The sequence below is a fragment of the Salminus brasiliensis genome, chromosome 13 (genome assembly GCF_030463535.1).
Source record: "Salminus brasiliensis chromosome 13, fSalBra1.hap2, whole genome shotgun sequence".
NCBI classification, from domain to species: Eukaryota; Metazoa; Chordata; class Actinopteri; order Characiformes; family Bryconidae; genus Salminus; species Salminus brasiliensis.
The window spans coordinates 9,394,796-9,422,030 of record NC_132890.1 but is presented as its reverse complement, the minus strand read 5'-3'; the positions used below and the strand labels follow the sequence as shown (position 1 = coordinate 9,422,030).

General features: G+C 41.3%; 2 protein-coding genes across 3 annotated transcripts; both read left to right on the top strand.

Moving 5' to 3' along the window:
• The first annotated feature begins 544 nt into the window (after nucleotides 1-544).
• admb (adrenomedullin b) lies at nucleotides 545-2,897 on the top strand. Its single transcript, XM_072695437.1, has 5 exons — nucleotides 545-687; nucleotides 998-1,110; nucleotides 1,223-1,351; nucleotides 1,601-1,866; nucleotides 2,297-2,897. Exons 2-4 carry the CDS (start codon nucleotides 1,013-1,015, stop codon nucleotides 1,851-1,853), a joined length of 480 nt encoding a protein of 159 aa, XP_072551538.1. The 5' UTR covers nucleotides 545-687; nucleotides 998-1,012; the 3' UTR covers nucleotides 1,854-1,866; nucleotides 2,297-2,897.
• A 1,332-nt stretch (nucleotides 2,898-4,229) lies between these two features.
• Nucleotides 4,230-27,219, top strand: ampd3b (adenosine monophosphate deaminase 3b). Of its 2 annotated transcripts, XM_072695252.1 has the most exons (16): nucleotides 4,230-4,480; nucleotides 5,312-5,411; nucleotides 16,798-17,020; nucleotides 17,107-17,284; nucleotides 17,850-18,015; nucleotides 18,132-18,351; nucleotides 19,567-19,696; nucleotides 19,819-20,013; nucleotides 20,128-20,259; nucleotides 20,360-20,523; nucleotides 21,168-21,294; nucleotides 21,740-21,903; nucleotides 23,475-23,595; nucleotides 23,794-23,967; nucleotides 24,118-24,228; nucleotides 26,188-27,219. In XM_072695252.1, the coding sequence occupies exons 2-16, from the start codon at nucleotides 5,330-5,332 to the stop codon at nucleotides 26,362-26,364; spliced, it is 2,364 nt and encodes a 787-aa protein (XP_072551353.1). In that variant the 5' UTR covers nucleotides 4,230-4,480; nucleotides 5,312-5,329; the 3' UTR covers nucleotides 26,365-27,219. The 2 variants fall into 2 exon arrangements, with proteins under 2 accessions (XP_072551353.1, XP_072551354.1); XM_072695253.1 differs by lacking the exons at nucleotides 4,230-4,480; nucleotides 5,312-5,411 and adding an exon at nucleotides 10,497-10,578.
• The last annotated feature ends 16 nt before the right edge of the window (nucleotides 27,220-27,235 follow it).

The window sequence follows — 27,235 nt, the reverse complement described above, 5'->3', positions numbered from 1 at the left end:
ACATTCCTTGCATGTTAGCAAAACGCGTAGGTGGTCGGAATGCAGGGGGCGAGTGGTTATTCCAACCTCTATCAGCTGAAATGAACTCTAAACGACCAATTAAGACATGCATTCCACACAGTCTACAGGAAGGCTGTTATGGAGGATTTATGAAATATCTGGTATATTCGTCATCCTGGAATATCTGTCTGGTAAATGGACACCGCTGAAATATGCCATTCTAGTTTGGGCTCTCCAGGACAAGAAACCCTCTGACCTTCCCTTGTTTGTGAGGAGGAAAATATACCGTGAAAATATGATTTGAAAAGAGTGTCACTGAAGAGATATTTCAATAATGTTGAAAAAAAAAGAAAATAAGCAAGAATCTCTCTGAGAATGCCCGGAACACACTTTGTCCCAATAACACAGGGCATGTATGAGTTGCTGGTTAGTTTAGAATGGGGATGTGGCTGGCTGTCACTCAGGGTAGCTCCCGCCTCCTCCCACCCCCTGTAAAGTATAAAAGGCTCCCAGGTTTGCCTTTTACACTCAGAGCATTGGTAGTATTACAGCCACATCCTTATCTGCCACAGAAAGGGAGGTGGACATTATTTTGGAAATACCTGGTTCTCTGGACCTTCCATCAGTGTTGTGAAGCCAGGAGAGCAGCTCTTAAAAGCTCAACCAATCAAGACCACAGCTTCTCAGGTATGTAGGCTTGCAATGCTGCTCAAAAGTTAATTATCACCACTGGAGTTCTTTCCTCAAAGTTCAAGGCTGGAATGAGTTCGGGTTGGGAAGACATGTGCCTGGCAGCACTGTGGTTATCATCACTTTGCACGAGGCAGCACTTATATACCCCCAGCAACGCAGCCCAGCACCAAGGGACCACTTGCTCCCTCACTTCTTGCCCCAATAACTTCTGTGAGCTGAGCCAGTGTGTGCAGCCTGGGCAGCTGAGGTAGTCTAGCTGGAACAACTGATGTGCTTTACATGATATACTGAATTTTCTCCACAGGTTCCACAAGTCAGAATGAAGATGGTGCTGCAGAATGTGTTGCTTTGCTGTTTGCTGGCCTCTCTCTTGCCTAGTACTCTGAGTGCAACGCTTCCGTCTGATGGAGGAGACAAGTATGATAAGCATCAGTTCTTCCTTTTTTTTTTAATTATTTTTGTTGACATGAAACCTATGAAACTAATCGGTTGTGTTGGCTTGTGTGTGTGTGTGTGTTTGTGTGGTCAGGCTGAGTATGTGGCTGAGCAGCAGGTTGAGGAGGGAGCTGTGTGTGCCTGACAGTTTAGAGGATTCAGCAGAACTTCTCCCTCAGCAGCAGCAGGACCGGGATACACACTCCCTCACACACAAGCACAGGTATGCTTCCTCTTCCATCCATAGCCAGGAGGGGTTTGTGGGGTTTGGGGTCTGTGTCAGTGACTGGGGACTGGGTCAGTCATAATAATAATAATAATAATAATAATAATAATAATAATAATTGTTATTGTCTTCTTTTCACCTCTCTTTCTATTCTCCTTCTTTATTCCCTAATTTTTCCTTGTTCTTTCTTCCCATTTCTCTCCCTTTCCATCCATCCTTCCTTCCCTCCTTCCCGTCTGTCTGCAGTGGTCAGAGTGGGAGGGTAAAGCGGGGCTGCAATCTGCTCACCTGTTCGATGCATGATGTGGCCCACCGCATCAGCCAGCTCCGCGAGAGGACTAACAGCGCCCCCCCAGAAAAGATTGGCTCAAATGGCTACGGCCGCAGGAGGAGACGCTCACTTCCTCAGCGCTCTGCTGAGCTGGCCCGCAGACAGGGGCGTGCAAAGCCGGCCTGGCTCCAACCCCAGAGGCGCGCACCACCTCAAAAACGGACTTAAGCGCCAACCTGCGGTTTGTCCTGGGCCTTTTTCTCATGCTGGCTCAGTTTGCTGAAATACTACTGACAGCTCCTTTGCTAAACTTTAGGGCGTCCTCTCCTGGCACAAAGGTGGGGGACAAGCGCTACATCTGCAAGCAGCTGGAACTCCTTTCTCCACCCTTTATGAGAGAGACAGGACTGAGGATAAAGACTCGGGTCACCTGGAGAGAAGGGGGGTTTGTGTAAAGTGGGTCAGGCAGTTCTGTCTCGTAAGAAAAAGGAGCAGGAGTTCGAGTGAGATAACAAGGGGTGGGAGGGTGATGGGTGGGGATGGGAGGGCATGGGTGTGGAGCAGCGGTGTAGCAGATAGTCCAGAAGTTCTGGGTGCGTGGGTTTGGGATATTTCTCATTCTGAGGGAGCTCTGGGACCTGACAAGGCTCTCTGTCTCTCTCCCAGCGCAGGATGTGCCTCGTCTTCACCATCTGGAGGAGCGAGGGGCTTAACCAGGATCTCTTCCAGCAGCTCTGTGCTTTCTAGCAAGGAGACAGAAGGACCAAAAGGGAGAAAAGGAGACTTTAAACCAGCTAAAAGACACTGACCAACAAAGACCCACCAGAAGCCTAGGGAAAGGAGACATCTTTGCTAAAGTTGGATGTGACATAGACACTATCTGGCAAAGGAGGATGCTCACATACTTGAAGCTGGATGTGTATATACCGAGGGAACTGTGCAATATATATTTTTGTGATCAGTATGTGTGTATTCCATCATTAATGTCTATACAAATGTACAATATGTTACGGAAACAGCTCGGTATGTTGCATATCCAAATATTTATGCATTCCTTAATGTGCTTGTAATCTTGGAGATGAAACTATTTTTTATACATGAAATAATAATATGGGCATTGTATTTTTCAGCTCTTGCCATTTCGAATGAATGAGCTATTTAACCAGTGCTTTTATACTGCTCGTGTGATAAGCCCGTTTCCATGCGAATCATTGTTAAGTAAGGGGAAATTATATGATCATCTATTAAACACTTGCAAGAGAAAGAACCAAAGTGTCTGTCTCATTTCCAGGTTCACCGGTTAAAACGACACATTGCTCTGTTAGAACAGTGTACAGTGATTCACACAGTGCACATGACTTAATACACCATACTGTACAGATGGAGTACAGAGAGCTGTGGGACTAGTAGGCACTAAATAGGGCAACAGGCAAATTCATTACATGGTACTGTACAATATAGCCTACTGTGCACAGAGCAGACCGAGTACTGTAAACAGACTGTATACTGTTACAGTGGTGGTAATAATGCACGCATCAAATGGTCAGTTTATAATGGGCACTACTACGTTTTACAACTCATGGTCAGTGCTTCAATAATAGATGACCAGCAACTCCCCACGGTGGACAACCCCCTGTCTAAACACCACGTGCGTACTCCCAGTGCCAGATTTAGCTCATTGTACTACATCGGTGTTCACGACGGCCCGTTTTTTTGAGATTGCCCCAACATTACCCCGAGGTTCCCCAGCGCGCGCTACGGACGCTGCGTTTGTAACGTTATGCCGCCATCTACTGCCGACAGCCTGCAAATGACCGTGTTTGCAAAAGCCAACAGCCTCAGGTCAGTTTAGGAAGTGGATTAGAGGATAATAATAGATGAGACTAAGAATATGAAATTAAATATTTAAAAAAATAAATATAAAAAAATAAATAGAAATGGCACAAATTTCATTTAATTTTAATTGTAAATTGTAACTTAATTTTAAAATGATTTAAAATGATTATTTCGATTATCTTACCAGTAACTGCATCTCCCAATAACAGGTTTACATATTTACATATTTCAATAGCCACGTACAGCCAATAGAGGGAGCTGTCGTGCTACTCCTGGTGGCATGAGCGCGAGGCAGGTGCTTTATTTGTTTGTTTGTTTGTTTTACGATTGCTGTCCCCTGGTTTTGATGTACAACAAAACGTATATATGTGTATCTATAGCTTTATAAAAAAAAAAGAATAAAAAATAACAAATATAAAATATGTATAAATGGAAATGATTTGAAATGGATTTTATATTTTTTATTTATTTATTTATTAATTATTTAGCTTTTCTTCTTGTTTCTTTGTGTTTTTTTAAGCTGCCCACACCTTTATCCATAATGTCATTTCTAAACGTGTTCTTTTGCTCATCAGGACCCTGGGCTGCAGGGCTCTGTGTAACAGTATGAAAAAGAGGCTGTTAACATTAGCAGGGTAACGTTGCTGTGCTCACAGAAGGCGAAATCCTTCTGCTGATCTGAGCTCAACAAAAGGCCAAACAGGGACAAAAGAGGGAAGCGGTTTAAAACAGTTCCGCCAAGGTGGAAGCATTCTTTGCTCAACCCTATTCAGAGCCAAACAAGCTAGGGGCTGAGATACAGGCTCCTCCTACAGCTAAGTCTTGCTGGTTGACTTGTGTGTCTTAAAACCCTGGTTTATGCCGGCAGAGGGAGGGTTAATGGTGTAAGAACTTGTACTTGTGAAAGCTGGTGCACTTTTGAGGCTGGCAGTTTATCTTCAGACTGAAGGAAGACACGTGAGGAGGAGACACTCTCAGAGACAGAAGCACACAGAAGAGAGATCTCCACACAGCAAGAGGTGAGCAGTCTGCTGCTGATCTGACCAGCTGCAAGGTGGTTTGGTGATGCTCTGGTTTGACCAAATGACCAGCATGCTAACAAGAAATAGCAAGAAGTGTCATTTTATTGATAGCTTATAGTCGTATTGGTTGTACTGCCAGTGTGCTCAGGTTATTGCTGAACTCAGCCTGGAGAAACTATCAGGTTTTCTGCAAGGCATGCAAGGGGTTTTCCAGTTGGACATCTCCTACATGTCTCTACCTGCTGTAGAACACCTCTCCATACCTACACTAAAAACCGTCAGCATGCCACTGCACTGTCAGTGCATTTACCAACAGTATGGAGTATTTTTTTTAGGATATTTGAGAAGGTTTCTCTGGAGTTCTGGGAGTAACTAAAGTAACCCAACAGGAAAGTTCAGGGCAGACGCATTGAGACGCCAAGGCCAGTGATTGAAGAGGCTAAAGGAATGTAAATGAATGGTGCACTACAGCATTATAGAGACAGTCAAGTTCAAGAACTTACTACACAACTATCCGGAAGCAAACCTATCAGCAGTAAGATTGCAACACAAAGAGCTCCACCACACTTTCCTTTTCCTGTCTTCAGTAAAAAACATAGTAAAACAGCTGAAACTGAAAGTTCACTTTTGTTGGCCTGCTAACCTGAGAGAAGCGCAGTGACTGTGCCTGTTTCTATGGGTGTAAAAATGTGAACTGTGCGCTGTGGTGCAACTAAAACATTCTGTGCTCATTTACTGCGCACACAGCTCCCCCAGGCGCATTTCATGGTCTTACAACAACAAAAAAAGACTCAAAATCCCTAAAAACTGTTTTTCTCTCTGTTCAAGGATCTGATAGCCAGAGTCATGGACCAAAACTCACTATCCAACATGAAGAAGAGGATGGGCACTCTCTGCAAGCAACAGTCAACACCCATTCTGGGGAAGGGTAAGTACGAATCAGTGGAGCATGCCACATGAAGACAAACACCACCCCCGCACATACACAGAACCCATACAGACCCCCGGCTGCAGTGCGAGAAATCACACGCAAACTCTGCTTTTAGCAGAAGTGGTACACCCATATATGCCTGTACATAGGCCTGTTCATGGTCACAGGGTCTGTCGTTCTGTCCGCGCTGATTCCCTTCCCTACCATATTAAGACATGAGGATTCTCATGCATGAACATACATGAATGCATGCATGTTGGGGGACGTCATACCTTATATTCAAACCACATTTACTGAATGTAGATTAGATGACATTGTTGTAGAAATGCAGTTCAGCTGAATATCATGCCTACTAAAAAAAGACACCTATGTTTTAACATACATTTGAACACATTCTCAGAAGAGAGTGCTGGGTTTCACACATCAGACACGTTGGTCTGAGGTCTCAGCTCTCCTGCAAACGATAAGTTAAGCCTTGTTCTGCTTTTAGCAGCATGCCGAGCCCTGAGACGCTGGTCTCCTTAAAGCAAGTCAGTGGAGCAGCCCAGTGATTTTAAAGCTGTTATTTTAAGGTGAAAAGTTGGGTATCATAACACTTCATTTTGAGATCTTAAAAAGATGCACCAGCTTAGCTTAGATGTTAAACACTGCAAGCCACAAATACCATGTAAAAACAGCAGCACCTTCATCTTGTGTGGGGTTTTGCATGCAGCCTGTGGCTTCCTGGAGTCTAGCTGCTTAATTGCACAAGTGCTTCAGACATCTGTGGTTGGACAAAAATTGAGAGCCCTGCCAGATACTGCGAGGACTGGTTAAATTTGCGTGAATTCTAATCATCACAAATTGCCATTTCCTAGAAGAACTGAAACACAGTAGCAGCTTGTGAATGGCAGTCAAAGATAAAGCGAATGGAAAAAATAACCCCCTCTGATTAATCAGCGATTAATAACCCGATGATCTGTATAAGAGGGCTCTGGGACTGACACTGAAATATGTATAAAATCAGGGGTGCAAAGAAAAACCCATTGAGAAAATAGCTCCAGTAGTCTGTGATACATCGCACTGGCTGCATTAATTTACAAACCTAGATCTCAAATCAAGCCTCATACTTTAACAAGCTTGTATTACTTCTATCTATTACAATGTAATTACAGCACATTTCTGGGGTGGTAAAGGGATAAGGATAAGGGCCCTATTTTAGCGCTCTTTAGGCGAGTCGTCAATCGTGCACTGTGCAGCTTGATTGAGGGCGTCACTGTGTCTTTGCACGGCTTGAAAGGCGCAAAAGGCTTGTACCAAGTCTCTTAATGAATCATGGGTGTGTTTTGGGCATAAGGTGCAATAAACCAATCAGCATGTCACTTGCTATTCCCTTTAGGAGGCAGGTGCGGCCTGACTTGTTATTTTAATCTCTGGGAAGGCGTACTGAAGCGGTGGAGCGCCTCGCCTCTAGAGTATTCTGTTTATTGTTGATGTAAAAGTTTGCATAGTTGCCAACTGCCACATGCTACGGGTTTGTGCATTGCTGCCTGTATATGTGGGCGCAACAAGCAGGGGTGTACGCGCGTTGGGCTGCACGCGCCTGTGTTGACAATTCACTGCCAAGATAGCAATGAACGTCTGACTGTTGGCGTCTGCCTAGGTTGTTTTCAGTCAGTGGTGATCCTGTGTTTTCTGTTGCCAATATATCAACACCCCAGAAATCTACCTGAACACACCTCATTTCGAGACCACCACACCCATCCATGTATATATATTTACTAGCAGCGCTGCAGAAGGTGTGAATATAGACTGTTGGCGAGGTGTAAGATAGCAAAGAGCATCGCAACGCACAATGCGCAGAGTGTAGGATAGGCCTTAAAATTAGTACACAGAATTATTCTGATACAGAAGAAGTTGTGCGTACTGATTATGGATTGATTATTTGCTACCTGTGTTACAAAGCGTACACAAAGTACACATATCCCTTCGTGTGGGGTGACTAAACTGTGAAAGGTTGCTTTAATATGTTTCAGCGGAAAAACAAGAAACTTGCAGTGGGGTGTAACTGTTCAGAACGCACTGCTCTTATCAGCAAATGTCCAGTAACCAAAAAAAGCCTAATCGAGGCAGAAGCAAAAACGCTGGGCTAAAAACAAATTAGCTGGGGTCATTTCCATAACCTCCACTCTGGGTCACTAACTGAACACACGCTAAGTTCCTCTTAACTGGCATTGTTGAAATATATGAACAGCCCACTGGACATTTCTGGACATCCTTTTTTTTTTTTAGTTGGGTTTGCACACACACACAGACACACACACAGACACACACAGTAGGCTAATATTTTTCTTAATAAAATTAACTACACAAGATGCTAATAGAAAGCTGTATTGCTCAATAATGACCAACTGGAATGAAAACTAAAAATTTATAAAAAAAAACTGATGTCATACATGACATCAACTTACACAACTTTCAGGACTACAGGACTGCTGCTAATATAGTATAATATAGTATAGTGCCAGATACTCCAGGAGTTCATGCCTTGAATGGTCAGATCTGTTGTGGTGGCACATGAGGTTTCTACTCAGTATGAGGCAGGTGGTGCTAATGTTATGACTGACTGGCATCTATTTTATGGTCTATCTAAAAAAGTAGGACATGGGTATTAAAGGGAAGCTCATGTCTACCAGACATGCCTGTAGAGAGCTGTTTAACTGACTGCTCTAATCTGCTTCCTAACTCCCTAACTGACCCTGACTGATGGCTTTTTGTGATTGGGTAACAGACATGAATCCAATTGCTGTGCTCATAAACATCTACCCAGTTAAGTAGCTGTACATATAACCTCTTAGCTGCAGTCATACTAGACATTCACATTTCATATCACTCTGTGAAATTGGTGTGACAACAGCTGAACCAGAAGACTGCAGACAAAGTGTCCGTTTTGTTGCAGCTGGCTAACCATAAAAACCAGCGCGAATAACTGAACTTCATCGTTTTTATTTTTCTTTGGTGGGTGGGGTGGTTGGTGGGGGGGCATAAGTGGTCTGTTGAAATAGCTAACTAGCTAAAAAATAAACCACCTGAGACTGAAGATCAGTGTGTTAGAGTGGCAGCTAATGTTTTGATAAAAGCAGCACTAATCATTAGTGTCCTACTTTGTTTTTAGTGAATGGTTGAGAATATTTACTGTTTTCATTCATGCAGTATAATGAATAGAAATATGAATAGTCCTATCAATAATTTGAAAGCACCGTATGACTGTCATTTGTGTCTTATCAGAGAAGGACAGTCACACAGGGGTTCCAGAGGAAACATTTTCATTCCAGAAGATCGCTGGATTGTGGAAGTAAACACCACAGATGCATTCTCAGATACAGACATGCTGTTTTGTCACTTTAAAACAAACGACATTAGACTCCAACAGTACGCATTCCACTCACAATGAGCACAACACACCATTATACACATTTGATGAACAGTCAGTTTAGTGTTTTGACGTGGGAATATTTGCCAAATCCTACATTAGGTCTACATTACAAGTATATAAGTAATGCAGCTATAAATATAGGATTGTGTGTATATATATATATATATATATATATATATATATATATATACACACAATCCTATATTTATATAATATATAATATATAATATATAATACTCATTTTGCATGGAAGTGGGAGAGCAGGGTTTTTGGTCATTATTAAGTTTTTGTTTTGTTTTAAATTTGTCAAGATCTATGAAAAAAAGCAATTATTTGAACAAACTCAGTCTCATGAAAACCCAAGAAAAGATTGTAGCATTTTGAGAAAAACTTTTAAAATGTCAGGAACTGAAGCCACTGTTTTGACAATAAGTAATTACGGAAAAAAGTGAAAAAAGTTCAAATAAGCAAATTTTTTTGAGATTTTAACCGATTGAAGAATTTGATTATTTTTGTAAGGTTTTGACTGATTTCTTTAAAATAATTACTTATGTCAATTTATTTTACTTATTCTGTCAAAATAATCACCATTTTGAGATAATAAGTAATTATGAAAAAATCTGTTAAAATAATCACATATTTTTTTTAGATTTTAACAGATTTTGGCCTCGTTAGATTTAGACATTTAGATTTAGACTGCCTTTTCAAAATAATACATTTTTCCAGTCAAAAAAAGTCAAAGTCTCATTATTTAAAAAGTCATTCTTTTTAAATCTGTGAATATCTCAAGAAAACTAGTCATTATTTTGACAAAATCTGTCGAACCAAATGTTTACAAATTTGACCAAATCAGTCAGGCTCTTGTGAACATAGGTCATCATTTGACAAAAGAAAAAAAAGTGGAGACTCCACCCTCTTCTAAAGGTGGGTGTATACATGATCCACTTGACTCACTCAGGTACCAGTCTTTAAAATCAATACTTTACACTTCAGACAAATGCCCATACTACCACCCAAAAGCCATTTGTAGAAATGATCATGCCTTCGTAAGACTTTATAACTGAAACCAGCAACAGAGGGCTCCTCCTGTGTAATAAAACATGTCTTGCTCAGGCACAAGCCTTTGTGAGTAAAGAATGAGCTCAGCTTTAAATAGGTAAAACCGGTTTGACCGAAGCCATTTTTACAGTTAAGTAATACACAACCAGCAGAGTCCGTAATAACACTGGTGTGACCGTTTTGGCTTGAGCTGTAGAATAATAAACTACAGAGCAATGGGGTTTATGGAGCGATGTGAGATTATTCATAGGGGATAATAATAATAAAAACATGATATACAACGTAAGCCTACTTGTATGTATGTAAACAGCAGCTATATATGAAGGCAAGGGTCCACTTCTGAGTCAGGAGCTGCTGTGTGATGAAACATTATCCACTTCCTTCCTTGTGTTGAGGAAGGAAAAAGGGAGAACGAGAGGCAACATGTAAATGTGTACGATATGAAAGACAAAGAAGGGGGAGGGTGAAGTGTAGACAGAGAAAGAGGGAGGGAGAATGGGAGAGACAGGTACACGGCCAAGGCTACGTGTTTAGGCGGAGTCTGAGTTCTCCCAGTTGTCTCCCTGGAAACATTGGGAAGACTAGGAGCTCCCATAAAGACACAAACAACCTGCACTCTGCACTCGTTCTGTCTCAGCCCTGCACACACTCCGGCACAGTCTACCCGCCTGAACTACGACACACACACAGGTAAACACGTCTCTCGCTGAAGGCCAGGTTTATCTAAAAGTGCTTTTTGCTCTGCAGTGTGTGTAGATGGAAATCCATTAGTCTGTGTGTGCCATTAGAATTCCAGGGAATTTGGTTGTGCATGCAAAGGCATTGTCACCCAGAGCGGGGCTGTTAGCAGCTCAGGCCAACACTTCATTACAGAACAACAAGGCTTTGGAGAGAAAGCTGGGAGAGTGTGACAAGGTCATTTATTTTAAGCTCACAACTCATCACGTCTCCCTGTGATTAAAACCAAGGTCAGACAAGGGCTTAGCTCCTGACCAGAGAGCACAGTGTTGGGTATTTTGTTGAGTTGACCTGCTGGACTGGGTGAAAAGAAGCGCTGTAATCAGAAGTGAGTAACAGGCTAAATTAGCTTTGGGGAAGTCGTACACACAAACATGCATAATGACTAAGACATGGATAAACTTGCCTAACTTGTGCAAAGCTGTGTGCAGAACAGGGCAGGGCTCTGTTTATGGAGGCTAATTTGGTTCAGGTTACTTTGGTATGGCCTCCAAGTGATATGACAGCGCTGTGAAGATAGGACTTTATTTATATAGCTTTTGCATAGTAAAATCGCTGTCAGATAAATAGAGTTTAATGTTCATCTACAGAGCTAGTTTTGTGTGTTACCCTTAACTGCATAATCGCATATGCTGCAGGGATGGGCAGTATAACAATATATTATCAATACTGTCATAAATGTCTCTTTAAATATCGTGAGATAATATTTTCCAACACTGAAACAAAAAGTTGAGTGTTTTTGAGTTAACTCAACTTTGTTAAGTCAAAAGTGTTTTCTAACTCTGCATCTGCAGTTTTTACTTCTGCATCTCAGTTTGGGCAACAGTACTTCCTCAGTAACATGTAAACATGTAAGTACATGAGCTGCAGCTGAAATTGATTAAATATTGTGTAAGATATTTAGTCTGTGGTCCTCCCCCAAGACTTGCATATTATTTATTCCCATCTGCTGGTTAGAACTGACCATGGGGGATGTGGCGTTAGACAGGCTTTGAACTCTTTGATCTCCTGGCTACTGAAGAAGCAGCCAGTTAGACAGTTGCACCACTCTACAGCTGTGAAGTAGTGTAGCATCACTTTAACAGCTCTAGGGTGGCCCTACAGTCTAACTGCCTCCTCATAAAGGGCTCAGCGCTCCATTTTCAAAATAGTAGATGGATATATAACCAGTGTATAATAAGTCAGATGCAAATTTCCAATAAGCATCATCACTACATGTGCCTAAAATCTGGTGTATTATTCCCTGCTGAAAAATCCAGCTCACAACCGGCTTTTGCTGGCAGCTGGCTTCACATGGTCCAAGTTGGTCTTTGGTGGTTGAAAACCTAGTCATCAAGGTGAAAACATAGCCTATGCAGGTAAGACAGCTGGTTAGCCAGCTCTTGCCAAGAATAGAGTATGTTGCATTTTTGTTTGTTTGATTTTTGATTTTGGTCTTGCTGGTCATGCTGGCTATCCAGCTTGATTATGCTGGTATGCAGGTTGCTCATTCTAAAAAAAAACAAAAAAACATATCCTACGCTGGTCAAGAGCTCAGATGGTCAAGATCGTATAACCAGCCTGACCAGCTTGAACTGGCCTGCCTTTTTTGTTGTTTTCAGCAGTCATCAACATAACTATACTATTCAAATATTTAATATAAGTTTAGAAGATACTTTTGACAGAATTTCTGTGCTGCTTCCAGGAGCTACAAATAAGAAACAGTTCATATAGAGTTACGCTGTGCCTGTGGGACTGATTGCGACCTTGACATGATGAACACCATGCCCACAGATCAAGTCGCTTGTCTTAATTGCAACGTGCAGTATACAGCATGGTGAGGAGCAAGGACACTATGTTTCTGCAAAGTCAGTAAGCGTGCTCCCCACCCAGACTCTGTTGCTCACTATTCCGAGTACAGAAGGTCAGGGAATTAGAGCTCCTGTGTCCACCCCAGCTCTAGAAGCTGCCAGCATTTCAGGTTTCTCCAGGTTGACACTTATGCCCCCAGATGAGTGTCAGTTGTGACATATGGGAAAGGCTCAATGTCCTCACTCAACATGACGCCGTCAGCCTCTTTAAATAGAGAGCTAGAAGGATACTCAAGTCACTGGAAAGCTAGAGCTGCCTCATACACACACAAGACACGATTCGTGTATCGGACCAGAGTGCTGAGTGAGCTACTGAATAACAAAGCCCCTGCATAGAGAGCTAGGCAAACCGACAAGGCGATGGCAGCCACAGAAGGTAAGAGAGCGTGTGCTCCTGCAGTGCAGGACAGTAGAGCTTGTTAAATAGAATCATATGGGTCAGTGGCGGTCAAAGTCACTCTCAGAGCAGGGCTGAGAGAGTGACTCTTCTTGAATGGAAAGGTACCATGTTAAATGTCAGGTTGTTAACAATAGCCCACCAGGTCATAATTCCAGGTCATCACCAGCAAAAGTAGCTCTATAACCTCACACAGCGCAGTACTGCATGAACCTCAGGACCAGCAGAGACAACCTGAAGAATTGTAGGCCTGTATTTACATGTTCTTAGAATGAACTAATGGAACAGTGACAGTAAAGTATAAACCTCACTTAGCGTTCTTATGCTTTAAGAATGTTCATAGCATGGTCGTTAGCCATCCATATGAGTTAGCAATTTCACAAGGATCCTACAAGCTCTGACTTCAAACATCTCCCCTTTTTAACTCCACTGCCAACTGTCATTGTTATGTGCAACTATGGTGTAGAGAACATTAAGGTGCCCTTCTTGACCTTTGGGAAAAGTCTAACGTTTAATGTATGTGGCAAAGAGCTATCAACCCTCCCCCGTTTGGATAAATGCAGTGCGACGTCCAGGGTAGAATTTTTTAAAAAAAGGCTGAACCTTTTTATCGCATGATGAAGCATGTCTGAGTTCTTCATCAGAATAAGATGGATGCTGTGTGGTAAAGTAGCGAGAAGACACATACCTTCAGATTGACAGATAAATGACTTTAGTTCTGGTTGGTTGGTGTGTCTTGTGCTTCTATTAACAAGCAGCACAGAACTGAACTGATCTCTGTGAATGTGAATGGGCAGGCTAATCTACTGTAGGCCTAATAGTCATATGGAAACATGTTGGTTTTTCAACATGGGTAAACATGGGATAGGTGTCGGTATACGTCTGTTTACTGTCCGTTTGACCCAGTTTGGGTCATAATATTGACAGCAGGGTTCAACTTCAAGTCAACTTCACCATGGAAAACCCATCAGGAACATGCCGAAGGCCTGCCTGGAATGCAGGCTTACTAGACAGGCTGGGAACAGTCTGGAAAAGTCCCACTAAGAGTTAAGCCTCATGTGGGATGGTGCCAAGATTGTTGACAGTGCTGCAGTGGGTCCTGTTACATATCAACATGGGGGTGGAAGTCAATAGAGAGACATTTTAGCACTGAGTGATGCAGTTTGGCCTTCATCTGCAAGAGCCTACTGCCTGTTTATAGAGCCAGCATGTTTGTAAGCCCTATTCTTTGACCCACTTCACTAGCGTTCATGAGAAGTTTATTTAAAGCACAAACCTCCCTGATCAAACTCGATTGGGGCAGACATGAAAGCCAAGAAAAACAAAACTGCCCTGAGTTATTTTGGAACAATTAAAAGAGCACTCTTTGCCGCTGGCATCTTGAGTACATGGGAACTGGAATGGAACCAGAGCACAAGCACTGACATGCTGACCGATAAATATATACAGTCTGTATATGCTGGAACGGTGCCCTCACTGGCCTTAGCAACAAGCAGACCACTGGTTTTGGCTTCATTTGGACTGCATGATCAGCTGTGTGTCAGAGCATTATGACCCCTGATAATATTTAGGTTACAGCACATTCAGTGGAAATGAGTTTTAAATGTACAATAGCACCAGTGTCATCTTCTAGACAGTGGCAGCATAATTTCCAGTTATAATTAAAGCATGATACTGATATAAGCAATAATGACAGTCATGCATTATACTATACGCTGACAGTCCACAACACTAGAAAACAACAAGTCTGTGCTTGAGAAAGGCATATTCTGTGAAATTTTGTGAATGTCATTCACAGTGGGAATCTTCTAAATTTACGTCATAAGTTATGTTCATACTCCAACAAACATCTTTCCACCTCTAAAATAAAATCCATATTAACCTTTTTTTTATTACTTAGACATGGGAGCCATATTCACAATAAAACATGACAGGGTGGTATGTGACAGGGTGGTAAATGTAATCTTGAAATGGCCATAGTTCTTCATGTGGTCAAGTTCCTGACCTAGCACACATGTCAATTTATTTGAAATACATATTTTTAGACTTACCATTAATGGTGTAAAATATATAAAAAAAAAAGTCATTTTGTGTGACGGGGCGGTTGGGCTAAGTTTGACGGACGTTATCCAAAATTAAAAAGCAGCAAATAAACTTAAACCAAAACCAGATAACTGGCGTTTTGTGTCCCCAGCTTCTTCTAAGGCTCAAATGATGTCCCTTTCTCTTTGTGATGACATTTAAAGCAACAGTGCATTATTTATAGAAAAAAACGTTAGTGTGACGGGGTGGTAAGTCGTAAATGGAGTGACACACACCTTTAATGAAATGTTTATCATTGTAGAATGTTTTTATTGTGAATAGAATCTAATCTAATCTTATGTAAGTTAAATGTGTATATATACACATTTATTCAGTGATAATTTAGATGCAAATGTCACGTTGATCAAAATGGACAGATGTAAATGGCCATGCAGTAATGAAAAATAATTAAAAATAGTGTATTACTGTTTTAGAAAATAGTATTTTCATTTCATTATCTTTGAATCTGTTTGTCCAAAGCTTTTGTGGCCAATGCATCTCATCTAGCGTGCAGACACAAAAAGCATCCATTTAGTAGAATGACTTTTTAGTAGACTCTTGCACTGTCAGTTTTTATTCAGAGTCTACTTCCTCTTTCACTCAGAAACCCTCCCCTCACACTTCTCAGAGTGCTAATTAAAGGGAGTGATGGGTGATGGTCACTTCTGCCATGGTGCAAAGAATGCTGCCAAAGCCAAGCGCAACGTGCGGCCTGACACTTGAGAATGCATCAAGTCTCATTAGGGTCGGGTTAGAGAGGGGCGTCGGTCACAGGAATGCCAACAGATGGCTGCGTGGTGATGTTTACAGAAACCTGACTAATACACTGCTGAGAGCAGAACTGAAACTTGACCTGTGTGGACAAGCACTTGAGGACATATTTGTAGCCATGATTTGTGCATTGCGGTCGCAAATCTTCATCACTTGCTGCAACACACAGTCAGGTTAATATGTATTTGGACAGTGACACAAGGTTTGTATGGAAATGGTGTACAGAATACTGCCCAGATACTTAAGGACCTGCCTGTATAATTAATCATAGAGACAAATCAATAGTCTCACCTCAAAACAAGACATGGTTACCATTTACATAAAGGTAAGAGTTATTCTGGGCACTGTTATCATCTAAATCAGTGGTTCCCAACCCTGGTCCTGGAAGACCCCTTGCCCGGCACATTTATCATGCTCCTAACACCCCGGATTCATCTAATCAGCTAATTAACAAGCTTTTTCTGAAAGCACACTGAAATGTGCAGGGCAGGGGGTCCTCCTGGACCAGGGTTGGGAATCACTGACCTAAATAAGCGAGTATTCGCCCTGTGTTCATTTAACATGTTCCATTATGCATTCTGAAGAACTTCAGAGAGAGAAGAAATACTGAGGAAGTGTTTTTTCATGGTGTTAAATAGAAGTGCATGATAGTATTTGTCAGAATTCTGTCAGTAGTGACATATAGTGGCATTGCACATCTCTAGACACCTGCTATCTCTTCACAGCTCTTTGCCACAAACTCTTTAAAGCTCTTCTCACAAACCCATCATTTAACCACCCTCATATCCATTTAACCACACTGGCCTTATTGGTGACTTAGGCCATACCTATTTCTATGTTAGTGATGGTAATGTAGATGGTGTATCCTAAAATAACTGCAGACATTCTAGGATGTTTTTTACTGTTTAGATGGCTGCATCCAAAACCTTCAAACATTGTCAAGAAACATCATCCATTGCTTTGGTTGCACAATGTAAGGCTGAACCAATAGCATGTGTTTCTTCACAACTGCTAATAAGGTCTAATAACGTTTGCTGCAGTCCTTAGTCTCCATACGGGTTTGCCTTGCAGAGATGCAGCGGCAGTTCACGAAGATATCCCTCAGTGAGGTGGATGAGCGTGTAAAGCTGCTGGCTGAGAAGGTCTATGCTTCAGCAATAAAGGAGGAGAACACCAGAGATGTCTTGTCAATGTTTACCGTGCCTGAAGACTGCCCCATTGGCCTACACCAGGCCAAGGAACACGAACTGCGCAAAGAATTGGCTGAGGAACATTCCGCAGAGACTGTCAAGAGGTGAGAAAAGGGTGCTTTGTAAAGGGAAGGTCAGCTCAGCGAGGTGTGGTAGTTATGTTTTTTTTTTTTGGTTCGCCCCACTCTAGGAAGAAGAATTTCAGACTGATGAGGTCACAGTCAATATCCCTTCAGATCCCTGGTGCCTCTGAATGGGCTATGTCTGTGGTCGCCCCTTTAGTCACCCCAGACTCCACCGGACCCCCAGTCCAAGACAACGGCCCTGAGTTCCAGAGAGTCACCATCAGTGGAGACTACTGTGCAGGGGTAGGTTCAGTCATTAATGGTTTTTAACAAAATTAGATCTGTATTAAAAGTGCTGTTCCTCAAACACCTTCTCAAAAACCTTCGAAATGGGCTCAGAGTGACTCTAATGCACGACCACTATGGCCCAAAGGGCACAAGTCCGAATCCCAAGCCATACCAATTTGCCATCAGTGGCCGGAGTCTGAGTGACCGCTATTGGGTGTGCTCGCTCCGGGTGGGTAGATAGCACTCGCTTCCCTTATCACACTTGAAGTGATGTTGGCAATCCCAAAAGTATTGGATGGAGCCCCAACCATCATTCCAAAGAACACAGTATCCACTGCTCCACAGCTCAATGCTCTAGCCCACGCCTTGCCTTCTTTTGGCAATACTTCTCTGCAGAGACTAGACAAGCTGTATGTGTGTGTGTTCATTTCCTTCTAACTAATGCATTTGCATGAATGCATTAGTTAGAAGGGGTGTCCACAAACATTTGGACATATAGTGTATATAATCAGAGTTTGGATTGACAAAATAAGAAGCCCCTGAACACTTTTTTTCATGTATGGTTCCTGTGTTGTTCCAGATCACAGTCGAGGACTATGAGCAGGCAGCAAAAAGCCTACTCAAAGCATTATTCATCAGAGAGAAATATTCCCGTCTGGCATACCATCGCTTTCCTAGGACCACTGCCAAGTTTCTAAGAAGTGCCAATAATGAGAAATGGAGTGAGGAGGAGGAAGTTCTGCCAGGTCGGTGTGACATAACATGAAATACACATTTACCCATTTTTTTATTCGTAAAAAAGCGAGGACTAGCATTAGTGTGTTTTTTTCTGTCATGTTCTTGTACCTTGTGTCAACTGCAGATACCATTCCCAGCCCAACTGAGGGCCAAGACCCGTACAGTGTGGAGGACATCCCGCAGAACCTGAACTACATCCTAAAGATAAAGGACGGGATCATATACGTGTATGATGATGCAGAAGCTTTGACTCAGGAGAAGCCACATAGTTTGCCTTACCCTGATATGGAGACCTTTGCTATTGACATGACTCATCTTCTCGCCATGATTGCTGACGGACCAACGTGAGTGGTCCAGCATTCTTTTTTTTTTTTGTCCCAATTGCTTTGCAGAGAGTGGTGCTGTTAATTCTGTCCATAGATTTTACAGTAAAAGACTGTCAAACAATTACAAAAACAGAAATATTCCATAATATCTATAGAACAGCCAATATTTCTGTAATATTATTTATGTAACATATTTATCTAATGCAAAAATATACTTATACTGAACTGATATTGGATTTAAGTTAAACTCCTTTCCCATCATCTGTTTGCATATTGGGCGTGTCCCGCTCTCCTTCACTCACCGTCAGTGTGTAGTCGCTCCTCCCATGCTACATTCTCTTGGGTGTACATCTTGGCTTCAGTGTTGAAGGCTGTAAGAGCAAGTTACCATTTTTTGTGCTGCTGAGTGTGACTATGCTGACTGGGTATTATACAGTGGTTACTCTTGCATTGCACCATCAGTTTTCTGAAAGAAAGTTAATATTAGTTAAGAAAGGAAATAATAAGACAAAAAAAAATTAATGCCACTAAGAATTTTTAAGTTGGTTAGACTTTTTTTTACAGCGTATATTATTATTATATATGTATTCATTATTAAACAAAACAGTTATTGAGTATAACACTTACGATTGCTAGGAAAAGCATACTGTAAAGTCTTATACATTGGGGCCGTATATTTTACAGTGACATTCTGGCAACCCCAGCTGCAAGTATTTTACCATAAAATTTACAGACTACAGCCCACCCAGCCATGCAGTTTCTATGTGTATCTGGAGGATTGAAAAGGTAGCTTATTTATTTTACAGGAAACTTTATGGGTGCATTTACCTGGAAGGCCAGGTGAAATCATATCTGGATCAGCAAATATTTGCTTAAAAATATTTCTGACAGACAGAGATTTATGTTTGGCTGATATTTCAAACTGATATTTGATGTATTTTTTGCCGCTTTATTTAAAATATAGATTGGATTTTTTTGTATATTTTAGTATTTTAGAATTCATTATATATTGAATTTTTAATACTTTAGCCACTTTATGTGTATGGTTTGTGGTGTTTTCATTTGTGTCTATATTTTCTGAATGCTGACATGCCTAGTAATTACATTCTCCCTGGGGGTCAAATCAGTTCAGTGCAATTAATTATGACCCTTTCACAATAAGCACACTGATCTGATCTCAGAACTGCGTTTCCGTGTTTATACTGCAGTACACGTGCATTTGCCTATTTGCAGGAAGACCTATTGCCACAGAAGGCTGAACTTCCTGATGTCCAAGTTTTATCTGCATGAGATGCTGAATGAGATGGCTGAGCTGAAGGAGCTAAAATGTGTCCCACACAGAGATTTCTACAACGTCAGGAAGGTATGATGGCAAACCACATAAGCATATACCAAACGATTGTCAAATGAGTTCCTGTGTTCCTTTAGACACAACATTCATACTGGCTTGAAACTGAGGACTGATGTAATTCTCATTACGTTCAGGTAGACACTCACATCCACGCAGCGGCCTGTATGAATCAGAAGCACCTGCTCCGGTTCATCCAGGACACCTGTAATTCAGAGGGAGATCGGGTGGTGATGGAGAAGGGTGGAAAGAAGATCACCCTTAAACAGGTGTTCGAGAACCTGCACATGGATCCTTACGACCTTACAGTGGACTCGCTGGATGTGCACGCTGTATGTAGCTCCATATATCAACAAGAGCTTTAACCATTTGTACCTCACATGTCTGACAAGAGCACAGGTTGAATTGAATGTATGGTTTTTCTTTTTTTTATATGTAAATCTCAGGGCAGGCAAACGTTTCATCGGTTTGACAAGTTCAACTCCAAATACAACCCAGTGGGGGCTAGTGAGCTTCGGGAGGTCTACCTCAAAACCGACAACTGCATCAACGGAGAGTACTTTGCACGCCTTATAAAGGTGAAGGATGAACCCATTCACAAGAATGACTCCAGTCCCATCAACACCGTTCATAACAACATACGCTGTACAGATAAATGCCTACTGTATTTCTCTATAGGAAGTGGCTCATGATCTGGAGGAGAGTAAGTACCAGTATGCAGAGCCCCGTCTTTCCATCTATGGTCGCTCACCTGGTGAGTGGGAGAACCTGGCAAAATGGTTCATCCAGCAAAAGGTTTACTCTCCCAACATGAGATGGATCATACAGGTGCCAAGGATCTAGTAAGTGCTTCGAGTCGATGATCTATGATCAGTGCCAAATCCTGGTCCTGGAGATCCACCAACCTACAGAGATGATCTCCAACCCTAATCCAATCAGTTGGATACTTCTGAATATTAGAGCTACACTATATGGACAAAAGTATTGGGACACCTCTTAATCATTAAATTCAGGTGTTTTATTTAGTCCTGTTGCCACAGGTGTATAAAATCAAGCCCCTAGCCATGCAGTCATGCAGAAAGAATAGGTGGTTCTTAAGAAGAGCTCACTGAATTCCAGCATGGTTCTGTTAATAGCGGCCACTGCTGCAACAAGTAGTCAGCTTGTGAAATTCCTTCCCTCCTAGATATTCCACTGTCAACTGTGAGGGGTATTTTTGAAAGTAGAAGCGTTTAGGAACCACAGCAACTTAACCAACTTAAAAGTGGCCACTGGATTTAGAATAGGATATCACAATTCACAACAATGTCACAAAAAGGGACAATTAGGTTTAATGTGTAAGTGTCCAAATACTTTTGTCCATATAGTGTAGATGCTGATGTTTTGGATCTGAACTCAGGTCTCAGGTTGTTGGATATCCAGGACCAGGATCGAGCACCTCTGCTCAATGTATGAGCTTCATGTAACTTTATATTTTGTCATTCAGTGACATTTTCAGATTGAAGAAGATCATTCCCAACTTTGCCAAGATGCTTGAAAACATCTTCCTCCCTTTGTTCGAGGCTACCGTTAACCCCCAGAAGCACAAGGAAATGCACGTCTTCCTGAAATATGTGAGTACATTCAGTCCTGTTGTTCCAGGCTGGGCTTACGGGTCTGAGCAGATCATCAGAGCAGATTTGCCTGATAATGTTTACTGCAGGTGTTAGGTGTTCTGTTACAGTCTGTTAAGCCTAATCTCCGACAGTAACAATGGATAATTAATGTCTATTAAAGAGTTGCATGTTTTAAGGATTAGCAGTGACTCACTTTAACATCAGGTGGTGTAGACTTAAAGTTCTTAAACCTGATTCTGTGCAGAATGGTTAACATTAACACATTCACTGCTGTATATAATGTATGGTGAGTTAACTGGAGAATTGCCATGAATGGGTAAAAGATTTACTAACTTAGCGTTCTGCTTTTGAACACCACTAGAACAAGTCTGAAATGGTGAGCTGGTGGGATGCCGTATGTGTATTTGCAAATGACAGATTTCTGCATCTACCTTGCCTGCAGGTGACAGGGTTTGACAGCGTGGATGATGAGTCCAAACACAGCGATCACATGTTTTCCTATAAGAGCCCGAAGCCGGAGGAGTGGACTACTGAGGAGAACCCACCCTACAGCTACTATCTCTACCATATGTACGCCAACATTATGGTGCTGAACAACCTGCGCAAGTACGTTTGTCATGTTATCACTACATTTATTTAAGATGAATGTCCGCTGAGCCAAGATCCATAACGTCACCTCTTTAATTTATCTTTTCATTTTTACATTTTTTGGTCTTGAGGATGCACAATGAAATATCAGTGTTTCAATGCCAAAAATATACAGCACAGATGTTTTAGGCATCTTAACACATTTAAAACCATTTCTCTCAGTAATAAGAACGTTATTACTGTAGTAACTCCAGATCACTTTATAACAGATGCACTTAAACTTAAATACTGTGAAACAATCAAGAATTTCTCATTTTAAAGAAAGTAATTGAGATCATGAGAGCTAGTTCTCTGTGTGGATGTGTTCAATTCCATCACCAGATCACCTGATTTACTGTCATTAAGCACTGATTTATCCAACCAGGTGTTGATAGGTGATGATAGCTATAAATAATACTAGACTCCCATATGGAGAGCTTTGGAGATGTTATATATATATTATTGAACACAGTGATGTAAAACCACTACTTTTTGTATGAATGTGATTAGTATTTATTTTAATATTAGTGTTTTACTGAGTAACTAAACACTTACTGCCCAGATAAGGAGCTTGTTCACTCTAAAATAGAAGCCTAAAATATTCACACAGTTCTGGACATGTTGACGAGTGAAGTCATCTTAAATCTAGTCCAAATATCTGACATTTCTTACTGTGGAATTGTCAACTCATTAAATCTTATTTCTTGCTAGTTTGACCTACTACTGTAGTATGAGAAGCCACTGTATGACTGTAGGAAGAAAGAGAGAACTCTGAGAACCTTTGTGGGACTGGATTATTGCAATGCACTTCTTATTGGGATTCCTAGCAAGAGTCTTCAGAGATTACAGTCCATTCAGAACAGTGCTGGTAGGATCCTGATGAGAGTGCAAAGAATATGAGCACATTACACCCAATCTCCATTCTCTTCACTAGCTTCCTGTCTCAGCTAGGATTGAATACAAGGTTTCCCTCCTTACTCACAGGTGTATCTATGGCCACAAAGCCCCTTCCTACATGACTACTCACTCCGCTAACTTCATCACGATTCCTCCGCTCTACAAACTCAAAACGCCTCCTCCCCCTCAGAACTAAGCTGAGCACTATTAGTGACCAGGCCTTCTGTTCTGCCACTTTCTGCCCATCTGAGGGAACCACAGACGATTGAGAGTTTTAAAAAACTTTTTTTTGCAGAACTTAGAACATTTTTAGGATGTTTAGTCTTTTGTGTTACATATTAATATTATTTAGGCAAGTTCCTGCTTTGAGCAAGAAAGTCAGACTCCTCTTGAATTGGAGGCTTGTAATAGTTCTAATTCAGAGAGAGGATCGAGGAACAGGGAGCAGATAGGGTAGTGGAAGGGTCTCAAACTTCGTCACAGAAAGTAGGGATGGAAATTTATAGTACGTTAAATTGGAGAGCCAGACATGGTCATCCTCTCAAACTCTTTTCTCTGGCAGATCATTTAGCTTGGTTCATTAAAAATAGGTTTTGTTTCCAACATCATTAACAGCTGTATAACTGATGACAGACTGTAATGTTATTTTAAAGGGAACGTGGCCTCAGCACCTTCCAGTTTCGCCCCCACTGTGGTGAAGCAGGATCCATCACTCATCTGGTGTCAGCCTTCCTGACTGCAGACAACATCTCTCATGGCCTCAACCTGAAAAAGGTTAGTCCTTTAGCCAGGTGTCAGTCAGACATTGTCATAAAGAAGCTTAGAAGAAATCTAAGTCCACACCCCTACAGACAAATACACGTCTTGTGAAAGTCGCCGCAACGTGCAGTCAGTCATCAGGTGACAGTTAACTAGTGTGATTCACTAAGAACTGTTTACAAACTGCTGTCCTTCACCTTTCCTCCCACCCAGAGTCCAGTTCTGCAATACCTGTTCTACCTGGCCCAGGTGCCCATTGCCATGTCCCCTCTCAGCAACAACAGCCTGTTCCTGGAGTACTCCAAGAACCCCCTCAGAGAGTTCCTACACAAGGGCCTTTGTGTCTCCCTGTCCACTGATGACCCGATGCAGTTCCATTACACCAAGGTGTGTGGCTGCCTTGTGTCTTGTGTGCTGGTTCGGATATCACAGGGCTAGTTTGAGTACTTTAAAGTTTAGTCTTTAAAGAAGAAATACTAGTTTGGTATCAGAATCAGACGATACTCAAGCGGTTGCTTACTGTGTTGTGTCCTGCAGGAAGCACTGATGGAGGAGTATGCTATCGCAGCACAGCTGTGGAAGCTCAGCACATGTGACGTCTGCGAAATCGCCAGGAACAGTGTTCTGCAAAGTGGTATCTCACATCAGGTACAGCCTTAGCATCATACCTGCCCTGCCTAGATATTCACCAACTGCTATACATTTTGTACCCAAATATAAGAGCTTTAGTGTCTCACTTTAGTAGTTACAGTAACATTGTGGCAGGATACATGTAGCTGTGGCTGAAAAAGCTGAAAAGGCTGAACCCTTTATGTATGTAAAAAAGAAATCATGGGTGCACCGACCAGTCAGTAAAGTACTGGCAAAAAATTTGATTTCATGATTAACAGGCTTTAGCAAACACAATAAACTGAACAATTAGTCAAGAAAATTTGGTTACACCTATCTGTAGCTCCTTTAAGCTAACTGTAAGTATGCCAAGAGCTTGCTGCAAGCTGTGCACACCCTACCAAAGACTACAGTATGTTTTACCAAATAATCCAAAGACTACAGATTGTTAGTCAAAACTAATGGCTAGAAACAGACTATAGATTTGTACCATATGATACAAAGGCTAGATGTTCAGCAACTTCTATAGATTTTTACCAGAAAATAAAACTTTTACCTTTAGTGTTTCACCTTAATATTAATAAAAATTCACATTAAAAGACTATTTACCAAATAATCCAGACTACAGATTTCTATCAAAAAGAACAACACTAGATGTTCACCAAAGATTTTTATCAAATAATCCAAAGACTTGATGTTCACCAGAGGCTATAGATTTTAATTAACCTAATAACCTAATAATCCAAAGGCTAGATGTTCTATAGTTCTATAGACTATAGATTTTGTACCACAAAATAAGACTTTTACCTTTACTGTCCTCCCTTAATAGTCATAACAGACAAGAACATTCACATGTTGTTGTGGCTAACGTAGCTTTTGAAAGGTTTGGCCTGAAAAAAGGCTGATCCCTTTATGAATATACAAATAGCATGTGTGAACCGACCAGACAGTAAAGTACTGCCAGAAAACTTTGATGATTGATGTCAGTGACAGGCTTTAGCAAACAGCACAATTAACTGAACAATTACTTAAGAAAATCTTGGTTACACCTATATGTAGCTCCTTTAAGCTAACTGTAAGCATGCCAAGCTCTTGCTGCAGGCAAGTGTGCACACCCTACCAAACACTACCGATTTTTACCAAATTATCCAAGAGATGGATGTTCACTAGACTTTTATCAAATTGTCCAGACTATAGATTTCTACCAAATATTCCACAGGCTAGATGTTCACTAAATACTCTTTAATCTAATAATCCAGACTATAGATTTTTACCATATAATCTAAAGACTATGAATTATTACCACATTCTTCAAAGGCTAGATGTTCACCCAAGACTACAGGTTGTTAGTGAAAGATTCAAAGACTAGATGTTTACCAAAGATCTTTACCAAATAATCCACGGACTATAGATTTTTACCCAAGACTAGATGTTCACCAGAGGCTATAGATTTTTACCACATAATCCAAAGACTAGACGTTCAGCAACAGCTATAGATTTCTACCACAAAGACTTTTACCTTTAGTGTCTCACCTTAAAAGTCAAACAAATTCACATGAACATCTTGGCACCATACATGTTGTTGTGGCTAAAAAAAGCTTTTCTAAAGACCTGTTCTGAAAAGCCTGATCCCTTTTTGTATTAACAGATAGTAAGAGTGCACCGACCAGACAGCAAAGTACTGCCAGAGAACTTGTTTCCATTATTGACAACAATGACAGGCTTCAGAAAACATTGCAATTAACTGAAGCATTACTTAAGAAAATCTTGGCTACACCTGTCTGTAGCTCCTTTAAGCTAACTGTAAGCATGCCAGGCACTTGCTTCATGCTGTGCACGCCTAAACAAGCCCTAGTTTGAGTGCCAGTGCTAATGTTAGGTTAGGTTTTTTATGTGGAGCTGTTGAGTGTTCCTGACAGCATAGTGTGAGGACTGTCATGCTGACCTATATTTATCAGTGCTGGTCTATAACTTTTTTTTTCTCCCTGCATCCAACAGGAGAAGAAACACTTCCTAGGTGAGAACTACCTAGAGGATGGACCAGATGGCAATGACATCCGGCGGACCAACGTGGCCCAGATCCGTATGGCCTACAGGCACGAGACCCTGTGCAATGAGCTCAGTTTTTTGGTAGACGCTGTGAAGTCTGAGAGTATTCCTGCGCAGGGTGTGTGAACATGATATAATTCAAACTTACTGGTTCATTTTAGATGACCAGAAATCAAAGTGGAGCTTAGTGGAAAAGAGCTCCGGTTGAAATAATGGGGAAGCTGGGGTTCGAGCCGATAATGTTACACTTTCAATAGTTGCACTTTCACACAGTGAAATAATGCCTCACTGAACTGAGCCCTGGATCCGACTGCCTTTAAAAGTTTGACAGCCCCTCTATGTTAGATTAGGTGTCTGTAATAACTGTGTAATTACAAGTTACCATTCCGTGTAATAACAATACAACTGCTGGTGGTGTCAAAACTGAATGTAACAAGTGTATCTCAAAAGCTGCAATTAGAAAATCAGCAGGTCACTAAGCACAATAACCCTCACTTTATTACACATGTATAACACTGTTAATGTGTAATTACACAGTTATTAGACATTTCATATAAAGTGGGGGCAGTTTGACGACCTCTCAATAGAATGCATTCTGAATGAATGGAATATTAATAAAAATGTGTTTAATATATGCATGGTTTACACAAGTTAGGGAGGGTGTTTTTTATATATAATAAGCATATTCTCTAAATTCCGACTGTCGGTTGCATTGGTTTGTAAATGGAGTGGAAACAGACTAACTTGTTAAACGTGCCCAATCTTGGAACTTGTTGTCTTTAGAGGGTGAGTGTGTCTTTTATTAGTGGCGGGACATCGGTGGAGTATCTGTGCCATCTCACCATTACTGGTGTAAGCATTGCAATTATGAAAGCACCTTAAAAGAATATTTTTTCCCATCTGCTTGTTCCTATGGTGATCTGTAAACGTACATGATGTTTTCTAGTTTTTTTAATAAAGTTTCATACTTGGGTTAAAGCACCACATCTGACAGAAT

What these genes read in the sequence shown, in the direction of transcription:
- admb (XM_072695437.1), top strand. Translation starts at nt 1,013, where the DNA reads ATGAAGATGGTGCTGCAGAATGTGTTGCTTTGCTGTTTGCTGGCCTCT. An exon ending in CCGTCTGATGGAGGAGACAA is followed by an intron (nt 1,111 to 1,222) that starts GTATGATAAGCA and finishes TTGTGTGGTCAG; the next exon opens with GCTGAGTATGTGGCTGAGCA. An exon ending in TCCCTCACACACAAGCACAG is followed by an intron (nt 1,352 to 1,600) that starts GTATGCTTCCTC and finishes GTCTGTCTGCAG; the next exon opens with TGGTCAGAGTGGGAGGGTAA.
- ampd3b (XM_072695252.1), top strand. Translation starts at nt 5,330, where the DNA reads ATGGACCAAAACTCACTATCCAACATGAAGAAGAGGATGGGCACTCTC. An exon ending in GGAGGAGGAAGTTCTGCCAG is followed by an intron (nt 18,016 to 18,131) that starts GTCGGTGTGACA and finishes TGTCAACTGCAG; the next exon opens with ATACCATTCCCAGCCCAACT. An exon ending in TGCACGTCTTCCTGAAATAT is followed by an intron (nt 21,295 to 21,739) that starts GTGAGTACATTC and finishes CCTTGCCTGCAG; the next exon opens with GTGACAGGGTTTGACAGCGT.